The sequence below is a fragment of the Glycine max genome, chromosome 10 (assembly GCF_000004515.6).
Source record: "Glycine max cultivar Williams 82 chromosome 10, Glycine_max_v4.0, whole genome shotgun sequence".
NCBI classification, from domain to species: Eukaryota; Viridiplantae; Streptophyta; class Magnoliopsida; order Fabales; family Fabaceae; genus Glycine; species Glycine max.
In genome coordinates this window covers 48,925,055-48,941,145 of record NC_038246.2, presented here as the reverse complement: position 1 = coordinate 48,941,145, position 16,091 = coordinate 48,925,055, and the positions used below count along the sequence as shown (strand labels likewise).

At 32.9% G+C, this 16,091-nt stretch overlaps 2 protein-coding genes and 1 non-coding gene across 5 annotated transcripts; 2 read left to right on the top strand and 1 right to left on the bottom strand.

Moving 5' to 3' along the window:
* The first annotated feature begins 1,489 nt into the window (after positions 1-1,489).
* LOC112998259 (U5 spliceosomal RNA) lies at positions 1,490-1,607 on the top strand. Its single transcript, XR_003263295.1, has one exon. It is a non-coding gene; the product is annotated as a U5 spliceosomal RNA (small nuclear RNA).
* A 4,409-nt stretch (positions 1,608-6,016) lies between these two features.
* Positions 6,017-9,429, top strand: LOC100306480 (uncharacterized). Of its 2 annotated transcripts, none has more exon segments than NM_001248719.2 (5): positions 6,017-6,101; positions 6,778-7,030; positions 8,553-8,630; positions 8,756-8,807; positions 9,145-9,250. In NM_001248719.2, coding segments are annotated over 4 exon segments (420 nt in total). In that variant the 5' UTR covers positions 6,017-6,101; positions 6,778-6,823; the 3' UTR covers positions 9,228-9,250.
* Positions 9,430-10,333: 904 nt separating this feature from the next.
* Positions 10,334-16,091, bottom strand: LOC100785592 (CWF19-like protein 2). Of its 2 annotated transcripts, none has more exons than XM_006589576.4 (10): positions 15,928-16,091; positions 15,539-15,594; positions 14,855-15,451; positions 13,930-14,130; positions 13,668-13,835; positions 13,147-13,521; positions 12,690-12,769; positions 12,028-12,385; positions 11,367-11,579; positions 10,334-10,826 (listed from the first exon to the last, which is right to left on the bottom strand). In XM_006589576.4, exons 2-10 carry the CDS (start codon positions 15,572-15,574, stop codon positions 10,491-10,493), a joined length of 2,364 nt encoding a protein of 787 aa, XP_006589639.1. In that variant the 5' UTR covers positions 15,575-15,594; positions 15,928-16,091; the 3' UTR covers positions 10,334-10,490. The 2 variants fall into 2 exon arrangements, with proteins under 2 accessions (XP_006589639.1, XP_003536627.1); XM_003536579.5 differs by having other exon boundaries at positions 13,147-13,518.

Sequence of the window (16,091 nt, the reverse complement as noted above, 5' to 3'; positions counted from 1 at the left end):
GACTGCAGTCCAAGTGTGGAATAATTTCTACACATTGACAGGGATATCCATGAAGGTCCTAAGTGCTGCAACCCAATCGCGTGAAATTATATATATAGAATTGGAATTCCATGCTGCAACAAGGCTTGTAACTAAAAATTCTAGAGAACTATCTGATAGGATCCGTAACGAGTAAAAAATTCTCTTCATCTTACACGATCTTCACACCGGACATGCTTTGGCCAAACTTGGTGTGGATCACCAATTCTGCAAATTGGTACTAACTTCTCACAGTGAAGAGATACTATCAAATCGGATGAATGCTTCCTCCAGAGATTATTTATTGAAATAAGATACTTTGTGGGGGTGTCCTGTATTTGTCTCTTACTTCTGTGTAACCAATGTTCTATGGATGCATCATAGAAGTAGGTAGTAATGTATGGGGACAAGGATTCTTGTGACCAAGCTTTATGAACCATGACAATGTTTGTGTCGCTTAATTAAAATATATTGAAGTTCAAACAAAGAAAAGGCTTGTCTACCGTATGTGCTTTTTTTATGGAGTTGTATTGATATGCCTAGCTGGAAGAATTTAATAACTATCAGTTTGTAATGGTATGATACTGAGATGTCATGGTTATAATGTGCAGTTCTCCATGAATGACTTCATACATAAAGCAGAGAAGACGCTTCACTCTCATTTTATTAAGGGAAGTGAGGGAACTTATTAATTCTTTTGGTGATATATCTCGAAATATGAAGAACAAGATCACTGGTTTCTTTTCTTGATCAAGATTAATTAGCTTTTGTGTAATACCTCACTCTGTTAATAACGTAGCCTCTATTTGATGATTCCCCCTCCTTTAATAAATTTAATCTTAGCACTTATCAATAGTAATAAAAGTGTTAATTATATTATTTAAAGTCAAATATGCATTAGAACCTCAGAATTAACGGTTTGTAGAACTAGCCATAAGTCTATTGACAAGTGCTACTATTTGTTTTTGGCTGACGTCATATATAGAGGAGAAGTTTGCAGAAGTAACCGCCAACTCCTTGCATGTCTAATCATTTGTTTTTGGTCATTGTCTAACTGATTTCTTTCACAGCCTGTAAACTTTATACAGATTTGGTCATGTCTAATAATATTTAGAATGAGATAAATTTAAGAAATTTGGTCTTTGCTCATTGCAAAGAGAGGTAGCCTTAATTCACAGCCCGTAAAACTTTATTCAGATTCGTATGATTAACACCATTATGAGAGTGCCCTAAGAGCAATGACCTTAAAAGAAATCAACCTAGTTTACAAGCTAGTTGTCCCAAGCCTGCATAGAGTGATAACAGCATGCTAATAACTCCCAAAGAACACAGATGAAAAATCAAGTATCAAGTGTGTGGGTGCTAACATTTCAGATTCTGACTAAATAAAGCCCACATCGAATGGTATACTTAGAGCTAGTAAGCTGCTTACGCTATAAAATGAAAGGCTCATTGCTATTGATATTCACGGAGCCGTGTGATTAGCGCAAAGCGAACTATTCTTTCGCCTTTTACTAAAGAATACCGTGTGCTTGTCACTATAAGCGGCATACGCCAATTTTTTGAAGGGTTTTCCTACTAGGAAAACTCTGCATTTAAAGTTTAAAATTTTGTAAATTTTGTGAATAATACTAAGCTACTTAACATTGATGCTTTTACTTGATGTCCTCGTATAATAATATTTGTTAATAAAATAAAGAAGCAAAAATAAAAAATGAGAATAAAGTTGAGTAGAAAATATAGATTTTGCTTCATTTTTTTTATGTGACCACTTTATTAAAATTACAATGTTAAAATAATTAACTCATGAAGACTTATGTATTAAAAAATTTATTAGATTAAAAAAAATTATTACGCATTATGTACTAAAAAACAAATAAAATTTTGCAATTTAGCAGGCCGTGATCCTTATGAAATGCAGTCAAGGGAGTGAAGTAGTTTCTCCACAGTGACAGCGCTGATTGACCAAAGAGTTAATTTTACAAACAAAATTATTGAAATAGGGCTCTTTTGAAACATTTTACTAAAATAATTTAGACACTGTTATAAGAGGATAAAAAGGGACAGCTTGTTTGTGGTGTGATTGTGATAGTTAGTATAAGGGAGAACGAACACCAACTTGAGAAGAATTCAAGATGATATTGCTCATTAATTAAGTTTCAGCTTTCAAACAAAATAAAAGACCACTTCAATTCGTGAGGTTTATAAAGACCAAGAACAAGAAGGCTGTAGCTAAAAATGCTAGAGAACTTTCTGATAGGATTTTTTTTTTATTCTGACTTTCTGATAGGATTCACACCGAGTCAAAAATTCTTTTCATTACATGGTCTTCACACCTAAGCTTTGAAATTTGAATCATTCGTTCCAAATATTATTTTTATTAGAATTAAGTTGTTCTGGGGTTTGTCTCATATCTCTCGGTAATCTACATTTCTATGGTTTTTATGTGGGTACTAATAGCCCACTTGGATTCACCAAAGAAGTACACAGTAACTTATAGGGATTCTGAGATATTATGCCATTAATGTTATCAAGTGCAGTTCTCCTTGAATTACTGCATAGAGGACTTTTCATTCTCACTTTAGACAAGGAACTTACTCATTAATTCTCCTTTTGGTGATATATCTCGAAATAGTAAGAACAAGATCACTTGCTCATGATCTTGATCAAGATTAATTGTTAATTGGCTTTGTGTAAAATCTCACTGTTAAACCTTTAACAGATTCCTGAGATTAACACTCCAAGATCAGAGTGTTGTAAGAGCAATCTCTTAGTTTTCATTCAGGGGTGTGCAGCAGAAAGTATCAAGTGTGTGGCTATAAAATGAAAAGGCTAGCAGTGTTTTCATTCACGGAGTCGTGTAATGAGTAAAAATAAATTATTCTTTTGCTTTTAACTCAATGAATTGGCGTGATTTTTCTATTGCATGTACATTCCCATAATGATGATGTTTTTCCAAAATCAAACTTTGTCTTAATTTCTTACTAAGAATTTTTTTTATTTAAATTTAAAGAATACCGTTTGTTAATCACTCTAAGTGGCATACGCCAATTTTTGGAAGAGCAATTTCAACAATTTCAGTTCAATTTTTCTAATATATTGTTAAGATTTTTCTGACAAACTTCAGTTTCACATATTCAATTTTTTTTTTTTTACTATTTAGGTTGTTTAACTATCTGTGTTTTTTATTTAATATAAAAAAATTTAAGAGCTCATCTAGCAGTATATGTCTTTCGATTTAAGATCTGTTATGTAATTATTCGACTGAGAGCTCATTTAGCATGTACCATGATCTGTTTCTGTTATATAATAAATTGATCATTACACTTAAACTACGGATAATGAGAGGATTGTGACAACAATCTCCTAGCCTTCATTCAGAAGTATCAACCTACATTTCTGACCAAAGGCCCACATCAAGTATAATACTAAGAAGAAGTAAGTTGCGCACACTATAAAAAGAAAGGGTGATTTTCTGTGCTTATAATGGGACCTTCTCATAAACATGGAACAAACTGTTGATTTGCCTTTTACTAAAGAATATTGTCTGTATGCCACTTTTTGTATGTTTGTTACAGTCTGGTGGTAGTCTTAGAACTTAAGATATTATTTTTCAATCTCAATTTTTGTACTCTTATTTGTGACATGGCTTTGACTTTTGAGTATTCATATTTTCATAGGTTTCCGATATTTAGATTCAGTTGAGATCTTATTTAACATGTACATTGATATGTTAAATGACAGAAAAGTTGAAAACCAACGTGTAAAGGCTATTCTTCAATGTCCAAGAGCATGTTTAGAAATTGGGTGGAAAATGACTTTTGAGACCAAAGTGCTTTTTGTTAAAGGATCAAAATCCTTGAATTTGCTTTTATTTTATTTTTATCCGTTGGATGTCCATTGGAACTTGGTCTACAACAATTTCAACTACAAATCAAATATGTCTTAAATCACATAAACAATAAGATTTTGTTAGTGACTTCTACCTAATTTCAGACTAATGAAGTTGTACAATTCTTATGGCCATTGATTTAAAATCATTGCAATCAAAGTTATAAATGAAAGTATAAAATCTAAGGATTTATTAAGTGGTCAGGACTTGGGATAATTATAAGATCAAATATGATAGGATAAATTATTCTCATTTTTTATATAGAAATTATCCTATCATGTTTTTAATCAACTATTTGATACATCAGTAAGGTATAATTTTCAAACATCTATTTTTAAAATATACACCTGGTTTTTTAAACATAAGAGTCTCGATTAAAAAGAAAACACTTATTTTAGGAATCAACAATATTGTAAAATAACAGCAAAAAAATAACATTGTAAAATAAAAATAAAAAGACTTAATTATAATTTTGGTCATCTTATTTTTATCAAATTTACAATTTTGATCCCTCTATGTTAAAAAATCTACAATCTTATCCAAATCGTCTATTTTACCTACTTTTATTTCTTACATTTAAATTAAGTAAATCATTTCTTAATAATACCTTAAATGAATATTAGGTCTAGGATTTAATTGAACTAAAATATAGATAAAATTAAAAATTTGACCAAAATTGTGTTGTATTTAAACAAAAAAATATTTTTCACCATCACAATATATATGTATATATAAAGACTAAATTAATCTCTTAAGTTTTTAAACATTTATTTCACATCAAAATTATTTTTTAAAAGATTTATTATATATGAAATAAGCCTTTTAAAAACTAAAAAAGAATATTTGTGTTTAATGTACTTATTTAATATTACAAAACTTTAAAATATAATTTTATTCGCTTGATATTTTGTTTCACAATATCATTCGATTTATTCTTTCTGATTGTTGATTTTTATTTGTTGTAATTTACTTTTTCTAGTTTTGATAAAAAAAAATTATAATTTTTTAATAATCATAATAATATTTAACTATTTTCATGTTTTAGTATATTTATAATTTTTTTATATATAAATAAATATAGAGAATTTAGTATTAGTATTTTTTTAATAGCACGAGACAAGTTTGAATTCTGTATCGCATTTGCGTCATGTTTATGCTAATCTAGAATGTATATATAATGGAGGGAAAATGTGATTTTAGTTCCTATATTTTTATTGAATTTTGTTTTTAGTTCTTAAATTTTTATATTTTTTAATTTGGTTTTAAACTTTATAAAAAAATTATTTTTAATCCTTCTTTACAAAATCTTTACTAACGATGTTAACTTATATCCAACTTGATAAATTTGTAATAGGTGATGATATTATTGGTTTTAGGGGGAAGTATCCTCTGGACATGCATGTTAAATTTGTAAAAGGTGAGGGTAAATGGGGTTTATGAACTTTCAAAGTGAGTATCTTTTGAATTTGCACGTTAAATTTGTAATAGCTGAGGGTATCATTTGTTTTAAGGAGTAAATATTTCGGTTATAGGATTATTTTTTTCTTTTCAAAATTGTCTAAGTACCAAAGTGACACCATAAGAAAAATATTTTTATATAAACCAAAGTGGCACTGTAGGTATCATCATTATAAAAAATAACACTATCAATTCGACACATCATAGTATTAAATGGTTATAAAAAAAAATCCGCATCTCCTAAATATTCTCCAATTACATACAATTATTGGTTCTTGCTTTTAAATGCAACAATTTTTTCCTCACACTGCTTTCATCTTGGGTGTGAAAAAATAAATTGAATTTCAAATCTCAACTCTTATGTGCAAATGTTCCTTTTGAAAATTAAGGTTTATTATGTTTGAAAAAGATATTTTAATAACTTCTTTTAAAAAAAGCCAATTTCCCACATAATTTTAATTTTAAAAAAATACATTATTTATCAAGTTGGACATAAGTTAACATTGTGAGTGAAGGTTTTGTAAGGAGAGACAAAAATATTTTTTAAAAAAGTTTAAGAATTAAATTAAATGAATTGAAAGTTTAAGGATTAAAAATAAAAATAAGATTGATGAAAATATAAGACTAAAAACATATTTTTTTCCATTTGGAAGGAACGCACTCACGAGCAAGGGAAGCGACTAGTGAGCGAGTAGAGTTTCTGCTTCTACTTTACAAGATTACAATTTACAAGGTGATTTGATTTGATCCAATCCCTCTCTCTATGTTGACGCTAGCTAGGGTTTCTCTTCCTGCTTTGTAAATTTCATCACGAGTCTCTCATATTTTTAAAATGGGACTATTCTCCCATCAATTCGTTTCACGAAATTCAAATGTGTAGTAGGATACCCAGTGGGTTGTTCTTCAATCAAATGCAAACTCGCGGCTAGACTCGCTCTAACTCATGATTTTATACAGAGTTAGCCAATTTTCCATCAAACACCCAAAAATGTCCAAAACGCCACCGTTTCGCTAGGGTTTGTTTGTCCCTTTATTTTAGGTTTTACGCTCTCTCCCTTTGTTTGTCACGCACACCAACGAGCTCAGGTCTGGTTCAGTTTTTTGCTTTCTTACATTCCATTCTCACTTGTTCCATTCCTCACTTCGATTTGATCCCATCCCATTTTGATCCTTTTTTTTTCACTCCCAAGTTCAGATACTGAATTTAGTCCTTGTAATATTAGTTAAACTTGAAAATTAAAGAATTTGTCACTGTGACTTCATTACTTTTTGTCTGTGTTGTCCTGTTGCTACTGAATTGTGATAATTTATGGTGTAGACTCTCACGAGTTTAAGTTGATTCTCAAGTTTGACAACCTTGCAGTTGCATATACATGTATATGATAATCTTTGTGTTTCTTATGTTGCAGTTACATTTCAGCAAGTCAAAATTTCCTCCAGAAAGTTGCTCGTGTAATGGATATAATCTCTCAGTTACAAGAACAAGTTAATTTGATTGCACATTTGGCTTTTAATACAGTTGGGACATTGCAAAGGGATGCCCCTCCTAATCGGCTGTCGCCAAATTATCCTGAACCACCTGCGCATGCTACAGAGGATGGGTCAAATTTTTCAGAACAGCCAAAGCTGATGAGTACTACTTTGGTGAAGGCTGCTAAGCAGGTATGCAGCATTTTAGTCAAAAGTGAAAAAGGAGTTGTTTTATCTTTCCTCAGTGAAGAGAGGATCTAATTTGGTACTAGTAGACGATGAAGATTAGCCACGCCTCATGAAACACAACACTCGTTGACCTTTTGTTTAACTCTTGGTTATGGGTGATGGTTCCCATATTAAATTATGGGAGGACCCTTGGGCGGGAAATGTTCATGTTTTTATGCATTTCCTAAACTTAATTATCTGTCTAATTTGCACAGAATGCTCCTATAATTCAGTTTTATTCTCCAGCTGATTTTTTTTAAGAAATTTACGCTATAAAGAATTTACAGTTCCTTTTGCCTTGTTGAACTTAGTCTATATTTCTTCAAAATCCAGACCAGAGAATTTGGTCTTTTGACACAACAGGTTTCTTTTCTTGCAAATCTTAATTCCATTTTCTCACTTTGTCTCCCAAACTCCCAACAATGATTCATTTGTATTAGATAAGTCAATTTGGAAATCAGTTGCTGCTACAGAGGTTTAATCTTTTTGTTTGGATTGTATTCCTACCACCGGTGATTTAATTCAAATTTGAAGACCTCTAATTGTTTTGTCTCCTGGTTATTGTGTTATGTTCAGATTGAGTTTTGAAAAAATTTCTCATTTTGTTTTTTGCACTGCTCAGTAGGTTTCCTTCTTTTGAATAATTTGTTTGGTGTTTGTAGTGAAAATTGGTTTTGCCCTAAGGGACTCCAAAAGTTCCTGTGTTAATTTTTGAGGTTTGACACTAGTAAAGATGTTAAAAGGCTTTGGTGTTGCTCTCAATTTGTGGTTGTTTGGTGTACATGGTTAGAAAGAAATGCCAGATTTTTCACTAGTCAAATGATGCCTCTAGAGTTCATTTGGGATCTAATAGTTTACTTAGTGTCTTTGTGGTGTTCTTCTAATGGTCTTTCCAGGGGGTATGGTTGGTTGATGGTATACTGTGTTACAGGTATCATTTTCTTAATTTTTTTGTTTGTTTTCTTTCATTCTCGGTTTAGTTCCTGAAGATTTCTAGTCCTCTCGCATTTGATCTCTCCTTTCTTAATAAATTCTGTTTATCAAAAGAAAAAAGTCCCAAACATAAAACTTAATCTTGTAAAGTAATTTTTCTGAAATATATTCTACCAAACATACTAATTATATAAACATATTCTAAGACTGGCATGGTGGTATTATTTCTCACAGAAAATATACATGTTATCGTTACCTGTGAATAAAAAAGAAAATTGATTGTCCTTTTGGGATGATAGAGAAACACGGTGTGGTATCCAGTATTCCAATTGCATGGTTCTTTTAGAGGATAACATGAATGATGCTGGCTTAGAAATTGTAAACCAACAATGGATATATGCATAAAATCAGATTAACCAATTAGAATTGAGCCTATGTTTTACTTGTTATGTCATGTTGTGCTTCATTATCCATAATGACTTCTGTCTTCTATATTAAAAAGATTAGAGCACTCATAAGTGGTCTGTTGATATATACCTGGTTTCTTCTGCAGTTTGATGCATTGGTTGCGGCGCTTCCAATATCCGAGTCAGGTGAAGAAGCACAGCTTAAGAGGATTTCAGAACTACAAGTATGGAAATCACAGCTCACTGAATGTTCTTTATATGTGATTGACTGGTGTTCTTAATAACAAGTAATCTAATTGTAGCAAACAGTGTTTATGTTTTTACATTGTTTCTGCATTTTTCCTTCCAGGCTGAAAATGATGCAATAGGCCTAGAACTTCAGAAACAGTTGGAAGCTGCAGGTCTGTGTCCAGTTTTCTGTTTTTCTCTGAAGTCTTAGCTTCTATCTTGATTTCTCTTTTTTTTAACACATGAAAGTGCAAATTCATGTAAAATAGCAAAAATGAGTTCTAAGTTAGATTCTTAGAAAAAGATGTCCTGAGGCACAATTTTCATAAATACAGAAGTATTTTCTGCATGCAAATATTATGTATTTTATAGGTTGTAATGTGCATTCACTTGTTGTTTGTACTGAAAATGCAATAATATTAAAATTATAAAAGACACGTGCTTTGGATTTTAGAATGTTTTGAGAAGGCATGTGAGCTCTACCTAACACTTGTGTGTTCTTGATGTCAGAGAAGGAATTGAATCAGGTTCAGGAGCTGTTTAGGCAAGCATCAGATAATTGTTTGAACTTGAAGAAACCAGATGACAGTTAGCTATTTGTGTTCCAGGAAAGCTCAGATGAATTTTGCCACATGTATCTCAACTTGACAAAAAGCAGGGACAGCTGCAGGAGGATTTTCCTTTTCTCCTTTTAAGTCTTGATTACCTGAAATAGTTGTATTCTTTCGTATGTTGTGACTTTTGCCTGACACGTGATGTTTTGCAGAAATTGATCATCAGTTGAGATACTGGTAATTATCTTTCTTTGCTCCCGAGGGAAAGGCATATCGGTGTTTATATTAACCATCTTCCTTCACGCAGTCCGAAAATTTTGTAGTGATAGTTTTTTAGGGAAGCTCGTGAAAATTGTGCAATTTTAAGTGTCATTTTATTTACTAGTGAAGTCATGCGTATTGATAAAAATTAATTTACAAAATGCAGAAAAAATGTAAAAACATAAGATATTTTAAGTACACCCACACAAATTATGAGATGTGTTCTACAGTTTTTTGTTTTAGGTTTTGATAAAATTAATTTAAAAAATTATTTGTTTGACTATGATATTTTAAAAGTAACAACCTAATTTTTGTTGTTTAATAAAATAAAACTATTTTAGTGTAAATAAGATATAATTTGTAGCTATTAAACAAAGATATAATTTGTAAATCTCAATCAATTCTACTTACCAAAAATGTAAAAAAAAAAAATGGACTTTCTTATGAAAATAGGTGATTACTTATGTAAAAGGAGTGGTTTGAAAATTGTTGGTAGGGCATACGTAATTTTGTTTTGTTTTACATCGGTTATATCTTTAACTGATACAAAAAGTAACTTTTCTACGTACCCAGTTTTTTTCAAACTACACCTGTTACGAAAATAATTTTTAATTTACCCATTTTTGTAAAAAAAAAAAAAAAAAAGTCCAAAAAATGTTACCAAAATCAAATTCTTCTCGTGACAATTGTTTTTTCTTCCACCAACTGCCATTTGACTTCTAACCAAAAAGGCATTCATTCGTTGCTATTAAATGAGAAGCTACAAATTCTTGTAATGAATGGAAGGAGCAGGTACGATCACTGATCCATGAGCTGAACACATACATGAACAACGAATGAAACATTATTTCACTTTTCTTTTATTATAAAGGGGGGTGAACGAATGAAACATTATTTCACTTTTATTATAAAAGGGGGTGTTCAGTACAAAATTCGTTTCTATCAGTAAAGTTACAGCATTTCACGGCACATGAGCAAATATTAATGTATATTAACTTAATTCTTAAATAAAAAATGACCTAATCTGTAAAATGTTTGTTATTAAGTTTCATGAAGCTGTTTTGTCCAGTCAAAATGTTTCCACTCTTTGGAAAAGCTTTCAACTGCTTGCTTTTGTACCTCCACAGCCTCGTAGCGCCGTCGCCTGTACATGTCCTCCTCTGCCAAATGTAGCATGCCTCTTATGACATTCAAGCCAAGGCTGATGTTAAACTGCTTTTCATCATCAATAACATGGACAAAACCCTTGTTTAGACCAAATTCAACGTGAAAATATGGAAAGTGCTTAGGTATTGAATTGCGCAGTCCCTTTTGACTTGTATCAATAAGTTTCTTTGCATTGTGCTGGCTCCACTCATCTTCAGCTTCATCAATCGCCTGTGATGACCCAATTTAAAGAGGTTAAAATTTTAAAATACACATAAAAATACAAATATTAAATGAAGTAATTATGGATAGCGAGAAGAAAACCTATCCTATCCATATCTAGTATGCTTTTATGAAAACTAGATAAATTGGGTGATAATAGAAATATCATTCAACAAACCTATCCTATCCATATCTAGCATGCTTTAATCATATCTGGCACGCATCAAAAAACCATATGTTGTAAGGGTGTGCAAATAAAACCATAAACTACAATGAACTGCATCAAAAAATAAAACCATTTAAACTAGTTAAAAAGTAATCTGGTTTCATCACTGGTTACAATAGTTCAGATCAATTGCTCAATAATCAAAGAAAGAAACTCTTAAAAGAGATTAATTTCATGCTGGCTTTAAGAACACAACACCATTATGCAATTATGTGCAGCCAATGGATTAATGTTTCTTTCACAGATGCATAAATGAAAAGCATCGATTTTGGAGAGAAGTAAGCAGTCAGTACTACACAGGAAAATGATGTTCGGCATCTCACCTTTTTAAAGTACAAAGGAGCCTCTTTGGCAATATCTTCGGGTAAGGGAATGCACTCAACCATACAATGCCTTCGTTGCTGTGCCAATCCCATCACAGTCTCAAGAAACACCACCTCCTTCTCTTGCTTAGCAAACATCATAATTAGGCACTTCTTGAAGTTTCGAATTTCTGTCCAGACATTATCGTCTACAGTTCTTGTAGCTGATTCATGCTGTCAGATAAAAGGAAAAGACAAAGTTACAATGTAAAATTCCATGGAAACAGAATAAAAGTTGCTCATGGCACAAACCAACTGGCTCAAATATTCGTCGAGCACTTCCAATTCACATCACATTAATACGATTTAATGTTACTTCCAAAGCATGCAATAAAACTAATCTACCAAAGTATCCCAATTTCAAGAAAGCAGCATCAAATACACTTCAATTCTCATTACTAAGATCGATTTGAATATCCTCCAGGATCCATATCATTTATCTAGGAATAGTTCTAGTCATAGAGGAAAATCTTCAGCTGTCAAATAGCATCTTTTTTCATAAGAAAAGACATCAACTAAAGAACTTAATCAGGGATTGTGTTGAATAAACAACAAGCTCGCACTGCTTTCAACCAGTTTCAACTCTGAAAGAAACACTGTCAGTAGCAGAAATTCAAGTCACCTGAATAGGTAAAATGCAGCAATGACCAGGCACCACAGGCTGCCACTTTGGCAACATAAGATATGTGAAATTTGCGATTGAAACAACAAGATGCATAGGCCGATTTGGATTTTCTAAACAAAATAGGCAGCGCTCTTGCTGAGTCAAGAATCGATTTGTCTTCTTTTGGATACTCTTGTGATCATCACCTCCTTGCTTCTTTCTACTCTTTCTGCTTGGACCATCCTCAAAGTCATATTCATCATCAGCCTGAGTAGAAGCCCTAAACTGCTTGTTCTGCATGATCTTGTGAGCAAGATGCATATCACCATCATCCTCTCCTTTCTTCTGCTCAGAAGATATCTTCTGCATAGCATACCTACAAAAAGCAAAATGTCACCCAATAAAAACATAAGAAATAATGAAATTTTACAAGAATAAATAAAGCTGTAGGAACCAATAATAATAACACCACATCAAACATGCGTACAAACTTACAAAGAAAAAAAAAGAAATGCAAACTAAAAAAAAATAAACATTAAGAGTTGCCCAGTTTTTTCAGCAATATAAGAAATTTCATCTTGTGCACAATGTCTTCACATCAGAAATGAATGAATCAAAGTGCATATAGGATAAAGGAGAACAGAAAAACAAATACACAGGATTCCAAGACAGTAAAATACCTGCTAGAACTTCCCTCAGTTCCTGATCTAATTGAATGATCTTGATTTCCTTGCTTTGTGTTCATAACTTTTGCTTCTTGCTGCCCACCAAAACAAGAACAAAAACCAGAAAATGAAATCAAAATAATCAAGAAACCAGGATATGTTTTTGTAAACAAAAGATAAATCCAGGCTGTGTAATTAGTAATCAGGAAGGATTTTCAGGCTGTAATGACTAGATTTATTCCATATAATCAAGGGATTTTGACTGTACATTTTTCATTACAACTTAACCACACTGAGAGTCAACCTCTCAAGCATTTCAGAACCAATTTCAGCTTCATTTCCAAGCCAATAAACTAGGCACATGAAATAGATGAGAAAAAAAACAGCACAATGCACTAATTTAAATCGCAAAATTGATAAGAGGCAAACAAAGTCCAGAAGAGACACGATATTCTCTTATTTTATGCCTTACCATCAGTTTGTCAGCTTCTTCATGCTTTCCCTTCAAACGAAGTTGCATAACCTTAGCTGCCAACTGGTTTTCACTCATCTCATTCTTGACTACCACACTTCTTTCTCCAGGTGTGTTTGCTTCCAACGAAACCTTTTCTAATTCACTACTTTCTAAAACAGAGCCATCAGAATTATTACTCATCTTGCTACCAAAATCATGCATAAAGTTTCCATCATTGGCAAACTTATTTAGGCTAGATACTGCAGCAGAGATGACCCCGGCACCCTCAGCTACCACTTGTTGGCTCTTTCGCTTTCCCCAAGACAAAGAATCTTGAACTTTAGGTGCTTTCATTTCATGGTGCCGAACAGAAACATCCTTTAAGTAGTCCTGCTAGTGTTTCACTGGCCAATATCAGTAAGTGTAACAGAATATTCCAGAAAAAATGTGACTAACACCATAAAATTTATTAGACATAAAACCAGTTGAAGGAACAAGAAAGAAACATGAAACAGTTCTTTATCTGTTATCAAAGATACCCTTTTAGAATCCCTTCGACCAAGCTTATCAGAATCTTGTGAATTTTCTTCAGTTATCCCTCTTTGTCTATTTTTTATAGCACGCAGATGAGCACGAGCTGGGGCAGCTGCATGAGATGCAACAGCTGCAGTCAACTCACCAAGAGAACTCCACCTTTCTTCCACAACCTGCACATATCCATATAAACAGCAAATTTATTACAGGATGACAGATATCTTTTTACATGGGAACAAGGAATATCTGAAAAGCAAGCATAAAAACCTCGTTGAATCTCCGTCCTTCTCGAGCTGCTTGCTCTTGTGCACGCTTTAAGGCTTTAAGTCTCCAACTTGCTCCTCCATCCCCAACAAGGGAAGAAGATAGAAGTTGGTCAGCACCAACTTTAGCTCCACTTTCTTCCGGGTAACCACTTCCATTATCCTTCAGATATGGATTCAGTTCCTTAGGATTTGCCTTCTTTGACTGAAAAAAAAAAAAAAAGAAGCAAACAACTTAGTCCTTTTATCACTTTACATTGGCTGAGATTTAAAGATGAAGACAAGCTGCAAACTAAATGGAAACATTTAAGACAGAACACAAATAGACAGGCACTTCAACTATTGGAATGCCAACAGGAAAATTGAAACATTGTTCCCAATTCAGTACTTTTATCTTAAACAAAATCCATATATGAATAATGTAATAAATACATGAATTATGAATATAAAATAATTCTCCTGCAGAAGAAGGCCAACAGATCAAACCATTTTATCTTCAAAAGGAATTAGCTAACCGTGTAACTATTTTATACATCTTTTTTAGTTTTTGGATAAAATCTGACAATATTTCCAATTTACCTTCATTTTATCTTTTAATTCATATTGTTCTTTAATAAGGTGAGTGATAGCTATATATGGGGAAAAGGAAGTTTCTCTTTGCTTTGATTTCTTCTTTGGTTTTATATTATTCCTAGTTATTTTATCCTTCCCTTCTCATTTATCCTTTTATTTCTTGTAAGAAATAGCAGAAAATGACACCAACATATAGCAGTTGACAAAGAGAAAATTCAAACAAAAGCAACAAAAAATAGTAAACATAAAACAATGTGTCCTCCTTTGAGGACAGAAAAAGAATAAAATTACAGAATCCAATGGGAGAGCTACATATTTTAACAGCCAAGAGAGAAAGAAATTTAACAGAGACATACCTCCTCGACAGGAACCTCCTCTGACAATGTTTCCTCTGTTTCAGTAACTACAGGCTTCTTACTTTCAGACCTAAGCATCCAATCCAATCCCATTTCTTTTCTTGCAATTTCCATCTCACTTGTAGAATCTACTGTGCCGCAAGTAGCTTCACCTTTGATCTTGTTCCTCTTACTCCCGTCTTTTCTATCTAACTTTTGGCGCTTCCCTTGTCGACCCAAAATAGTATCACTACCATCAGAAGAATATGAGGAGTCTTCCTCATCCTCAGATGTATATTCTTTTTTACCACTCCTGGATCGTGATCTTCCTTTTGACCTCTCACCAGAATCACGCGACAAACCATCACCCCTTTTCTTTTTTGCTCTCATCCTTCTCTTCTTTTCACCTTTCTCACTCTCGCTTTCAGTTGTGTAAATAGAAGAGTCTTCATCCGACGAATACCACTTCTTCTTTCTAGATCCTTTCTTAATCTTCTCAAGCCCATCATCATCATCAGAGCTGTCCCTAGAGCTCCTCCCCTTCCTCTTACTCTTTTCCCTCCTCCTATCTGATTTTTTCCTTTCTTTCGAGACAGAATCCAAGTCCTCACCATGCACCTAGTAGCACACAAGTAATCAGACACAAAAATGTGAATAAAAACAGTAACTCTCACACTAAGATGCAACTACACTAGCTCTACTCACCTGGTCCCGGGGAATGAATTTCACCCCTGAAAGCATTTTCTAGATTGCACCAATGCCTGCATGATAATAAAAACACGATAAACAACACACAAATAAGGGTTTTTACTTGAAATAATCTTCAACGCAGTAAATTCAATAAGCGAGGGCATGGCAATCGAAATAACAATTGAGCACGCAGATGTAGTCATGTCGAGACAACAAAAAAAAATGCAGAAATTAATAGCAAATGAACAGAGAAAAGCATAGTAGAAAAGAAGAAAGTAATGAGAGTAAGGAATGTGTAAAATCGAACGGAAAATTGCGTAGAAATTGAGAACAAAATTACACCGATTAATCGCCTCAAATTGAAATTCGAAAAAATAACGAGTAACGAAGGTGAAGAAATTTACCCTAACAAAACGAGAAAAGGTACCGCAGTGTTCTCTGGCAACGGCGAGATAAGGAGAAAGGGGAAGCGAAGCGACCTGCGAATGCGATCGTTTCGTTCAAACGCCGCCGTTTTGAGTTTTCATTCCTGCTCGTAGTCGTCGAAGACACGAAACTATTAACCTCG

Coding starts and splice junctions, on each gene's coding strand:
- LOC100306480 (XM_006588323.4), top strand. CDS start 6,824: ATGGATATAATCTCTCAGTTACAAGAACAAGTTAATTTGATTGCACAT. Junction 7,031..8,552: donor TGGTGAAGGCTGCTAAGCAG/GTATGCAGCATT, acceptor TTTCTTCTGCAG/TTTGATGCATTGGTTGCGGC. Junction 8,631..8,755: donor AGAGGATTTCAGAACTACAA/GTATGGAAATCA, acceptor TTTTCCTTCCAG/GCTGAAAATGATGCAATAGG.
- LOC100785592 (XM_006589576.4), bottom strand. CDS start 15,574: ATGCTTTCAGGGGTGAAATTCATTCCCCGGGACCAG. Junction 13,522..13,667: donor GTCGAAGGGATTCTAAAAGG/GTATCTTTGATA, acceptor GTGAAACACTAG/CAGGACTACTTAAAGGATGT. Junction 12,770..13,146: donor AAGAAGCTGACAAACTGATG/GTAAGGCATAAA, acceptor TTTGGTGGGCAG/CAAGAAGCAAAAGTTATGAA.